We start from the raw sequence: 4,902 nt of genomic DNA, 5'->3' as shown, positions 1-4,902 counted from the left end.
TGTTCGCCGACCTGCATATGTCAAAGCAAGAAAAAAGATGCAGCTATAATGTCTAGATAAAAATAAAGTGTTCCTCGAGTTTACAATTTTACCTGTTGCCTCGCGAAAATGTTAATTAAATGTGACATAAACAACAATCGAGGAATAGGAGCGTGCTCAAAGTACAATAATTCGAAGTTTGCAGGAGTGCTCAGAGCGTGTAGATCGAGTTTCCACGATAAAGACTAGCTCAGAATTCTCTTTCATGCGGAGCTTAATTCTTCTTTAATGCAGAGCTTAACTCCGATTTAACCGATCTTGTCTGAAACCTGTTTGACCATGAAATGGAGCCTCGAACAGAAGTGCTAGAGCACCCAATTCGCATTTGGCCTAGCCAGCGCTAAATCACCTTGCCATTTTTTTTCAGCGTATATCAGGGTGCAGAGTGACTGAACTGATCAGGCAGTAGACTGGGAAAGTTGGTTGATTGTCGAAGTGAAAATCTACATTGTGAACAACAAATATGAGTTTAAACGAACTACATTAACCAGACGAAGTCGCCGTACCGAAAAACGATGGCAAAATATTTTTATTTGTTCGGTAGTCGGCCGTGGAGGCGCATTGAACTGCAGGGATTTCATCTAATAAATTTATTTAGAAGTCTCCATATATTCTTGTTGGTGGTGGTGTTGGCTTTACAAAAGATGGCGGATACCCACACAGGTGTATCGTAAGGAGACAAGGAAGGGGCCGAGCGGGTCAGGGAACAGACGAGGTTTAATGACATCCTAGTCGAAATCAAGAAGAAAAAAAATTGGAGGAAGCTTAGGCTTCGTCTTTGAGAGTGAGACGCGACAGCGTGTCGCAGCGTTGCCGAGGAGTACACGGAACGCCATCGCTCGTTTGGTGCGACGCGTGGCCCGTTGGACAATTTAAGGAAAGGACGCCTGTCACATATCTCGGCGGACACCCGAACCGGGCCGTATAATGGAAGGAAAATGAAATGAACAATTGCTTTTAACGAAAGGAAATGACGCCTGTCTCACATTTCTCGCTGGACACCCGGATCGCGCCGTAAAGGAAAAATCAATCGATCGATCGGTCGATCAATCAATCCATCTATCAATCAGCGCTGTCGCGTTAAAATCCCTTCCCTTACGGCGCGGTTCAGGTGTCCACCGAGATGCGCCATTTTTCCCTCACGGCCAAAGACGCCGACGACAACGGCTTTTCTGCGACACGAGCTCCTCAACGGTGTCGCGTAGGTCTTGGGCAGGACATGTAAACCGAAGGCAAGATAACCGCTGGTCCTTAAGGGTAACGGAGTGGATTATGAGAGAAGGCAAGCGCAGCAGGGGGCGGCAGAAGGTTAGGTGGGATGATGAGATTAAGAAGTCTGCGGAGATATGGTGGGCGCAGATGGCAAAGGACAGAGTTAATGGAGAGATATGGGAGATGCCTTTGCCCTGCACTGGGTGTAGTGCGGCTTATGATGATGACCCACACCGCGGAATAAACCAAGAATCGGGAGGCATAGATTGCTATTCACCTGCACATAATTAAGTCAGTTTAAATGACACGCACCCGGGATAATACACCCGTGGTTTCTAATTGAAGTAGAACGTGTACTGAAAAGGAAAAGAGTTTGGTGGAAAAAGGAAAAATAATTAATGGCTTAATGCAAAATGTAATAAAGCAAAGAAAAGAAAGTATTGCAAGCTTTAGCAAGACAGTCGATGAGATTTCAGCAAGGAATTTCGGACAGCACAACAATCATATCTGTGGATGAACCCAGGTGTGTTGGAGCCAAATGATAGCAAAAGCTGGCTGGTCAAACTAAGGTTAAGATGCTGCAAGATGATTTGCGTCCTCCTCATGTATTTTTTTTTTTCAGTGAACTAACCGACCATATACTGCCCTCATGCCACAACAAAAACGACTCGAAGGAGAGGACAACGAAAACCATCTCAGAAGAAGTGCTTCGCTCACGAGCCCACGCGTTTCGGCTCCCCCTGGAACACCGCCATTGAGGCTACCTAAATGCTCCGCAGGAAGCCATGAAGGTATCTAAAACACAGCGGGCAGAGCATACGATGGGCCAGAGCCCAAACGCTGTCGGCACTAACGCAGTGTCGCCGGTAAAATCGTCGTCGCGGTCGACTGCGGCCTCCCCTGCGAACCCGCCGCCTGACGGCAGTAAAGGAGCGCCGCCAGGGAAACCACAGTCGCAGTCGGCCGTCGCCTCGCCCGGGAACCTCCTGTCTGTCAACGCTAATGCAGCCTCGCCAGTGATGTCAGCGATGGCGTCGGCCGTGCCTTCCCCGGAGAACCTGCCTGGCTCTGTCAACCAGTACAGCAGGGCCACCGTCCAGGAGGGCGTCTACGTCGTCATCGGCCACGGTCCGTACCAGTACCGCGTCCTCTTCTGCGGCATTCTAGCAACGACCGTGTCCCTTCTGCACATCCTCTCGGACCAGCTCCTGGTGCGGCCCGTGGACCACTGGTGCAGGCCACCTTACGACTTGAGGGACCTGTCCGCCGACGCCTGGAAGAACATGTCCATCCCGGTCGAGGCTGACGGCACGTTCAGCAAGTGCACCATGTATGACACCGGCGTTGCGGTAAGCGCAATATTTCGCACCTGGTAATAGAGAGTACTATCTCCCTACAGTTGTGTGGCGTAGCTAGCATTCCCCAGTCAAGTGAGCCTGCAGCAGCTTTCCAGAAATGCCGCGTTTTATAGTGACTGGAATGAGGGGAAATGTGAACGTTCCGCTGTGCCGTCCGTAGCTGTGCTTTGTGGGCATTATTAGATGACAACAGCATTTCGTATGCACATTACCGAACTGCCGTCCCGTAATTACACGTAAGAAATTACCTTATATGCTCCAGTTATTTCCTTACAGAATGGGAATTATTGGAGATTCATCGAAACTAATTATATTTTTGAAAACAGGAGGACGACATATATATACAGACCTAATTTCATTACGATACATCTAAAGATAACAATTCTCTCTTTAAAGCCCACACCTCCTCTAACACAGCGGCTCTGCTGTATCTTGCAGGACAATCCCGAGGCGAACAGGCCAACGGTGCCGTGCCAAAGTTGGGACTATAACCTTACCAACAAATTTGAGAGCCTCACGAGCCGGTACGACCTGGTGTGCGATCGTCGGTACCTCTCCAACGTGCGCGTCATGTTGCCCGTCATCGTTGGCGGCATCTTGACACCTCTCCTCGGCTTCGCGTCCGACAGAGTAGGCCGGAGGCCCGTCTTGCTCATGGCTGTCTTCGTCCTCTTCTTGGGCGCTTACAGCAACTGTGTGGCGGAAACGATCGCCGTCCACATCCTCACACGTGCACTGATCTTCGTGGGCTTCAACACCACGTTTCTGCTCACCTTCATACTCCTGTACGAGGTGACGGGAAACAGGTGGCGGCCCCTGTACACCATCTTGCACTCGGCCGTTGGAGCAATCATGGTTCCTCCGGCCGTGGGCGCCGTTTCCGTGCTGCAACCCCGCTGGGCACTCTCCCAAGCACTAATCCTCGTCCCGACCACGGTGCTTGCGGTTTGGTGCTGCTTTGTAAATGAGTCGCCCGCGTGGCTTCTCGACGTGCGAGGCATGAAGCAGGCGGAGGCAGCCGTACTCAAGGCAGCCAAGATGAACGGCGTGGACATGGTCAAGGCCAAAGCCTTGCTCCATAGCACCCACAGGCAGTTAAAAACCATGGACCGGAGCCCGCAGTTTTCAATGGACGTCGTGAGCGCTGGAGAGTACGTCCTAGAGACAGCGAAGATGAATCGGCGAGCGGCCTCCGTGTTTCTAGCAAGGTTCACCCTCAGCGCCGTCTACTTCACGCTTGTCCGCACCCAGAAGACTGCGGGTGTCTATTGGCTCACGGCGGAACTCTTTCTGTTAATCGTCTGTTTCTGGACTGCTTGCCGGGCCATGGTGAGGTACAATGTGAGGGACACTCTGTCTGCACTCCTGGCCATCGTGTGCGTCTGCTCCATTGCCGAGGCACTCCTGATATCACTAGGCCTAAGCGAAGCGATCCCTTTCGCTCACCTCGGCACAAAGGTCGCTGTCTCCGGAGCCGGAAGCGTGGCCTTCTGCTACTCTGCGGAGATCTTTCCCATCAGCATTCGCAGCGCCGGCGTGAGCTTTTGCCACGTCTTCAACTCCGGCGGTTCACTGTCTGGAGTTCTCCTCGTGGCAATAAGTGGCCAGAATGCTGGTTTCGCTCTGTCCACGTTCTCGCTGGTGATGACCGCCCTCAGCGCATTGGCGATCCAGTGGCTGCCGGAAGTGTTCGTGGAGGCCCCTCCACCGCCGCTGCCAGCAGACGCCATGGGCGATGAGGAGCGAAAGGAGGCCCTCAAGAAGTCACTGGCTTCCCCTGAATCCCAAAAGCGACGCAAGCGGCGCAAGGACGGAGTGAAATCACCGCCAAAGTCACCCACTTAGCCCACCGCATGCACTACTTGATTCCTGGTTAGGGTAAACATTAGGACTGAACCTCTGCTTTGTACATCCAAGACGATTCCTCAGCTGCTCTCACTTGACATACTAGAATTTGTGTGCTTTTTGAGGTTATAGACAAATCAGCACTCCTTATCTCAAAACAGCCTCGACATCTACGGACACAGGATAAATTTACAGGGACTCTTTAGTTACCCAATCTTTCCTGTGTTTTTACTTTTGCCGTTATCGCTCTATCTGGATAAAAAGAGACATTCACACTGAACTTGCTAACGTATATATTAATAAGGCATGTTGCTGTCTGCGTAGTCCTAAGGGCTTCTTCTGGCCGTCCCGTCGTTTAACTCATTGCACCGTCTACTATGCACTTCTGCGTTATGACACTTGGCACATCGCAGGTCAATCTTAGCTTCACTTATTTTTCGATTTTGTT

General features: G+C 51.1%; 1 protein-coding gene across 1 annotated transcript; it reads left to right on the top strand.

Annotated features, from left to right (window-relative positions):
• The first annotated feature begins 2,072 nt into the window (after positions 1-2,072).
• LOC144103749 (solute carrier family 22 member 7-like) lies at positions 2,073-4,454 on the top strand. Its single transcript, XM_077636403.1, has 2 exons — positions 2,073-2,600; positions 3,048-4,454. Exons 1-2 carry the CDS (start codon positions 2,073-2,075, stop codon positions 4,452-4,454), a joined length of 1,935 nt encoding a protein of 644 aa, XP_077492529.1.
• Positions 4,455-4,902: the final 448 nt, after the last annotated feature.

Source organism: Amblyomma americanum, chromosome 9 (genome assembly GCF_052857255.1).
Source record: "Amblyomma americanum isolate KBUSLIRL-KWMA chromosome 9, ASM5285725v1, whole genome shotgun sequence".
Lineage (NCBI taxonomy): Eukaryota > Metazoa > Arthropoda > Arachnida > Ixodida > Ixodidae > Amblyomma > Amblyomma americanum.
This window is presented reverse-complemented; position numbering and strand designations above follow the sequence as displayed.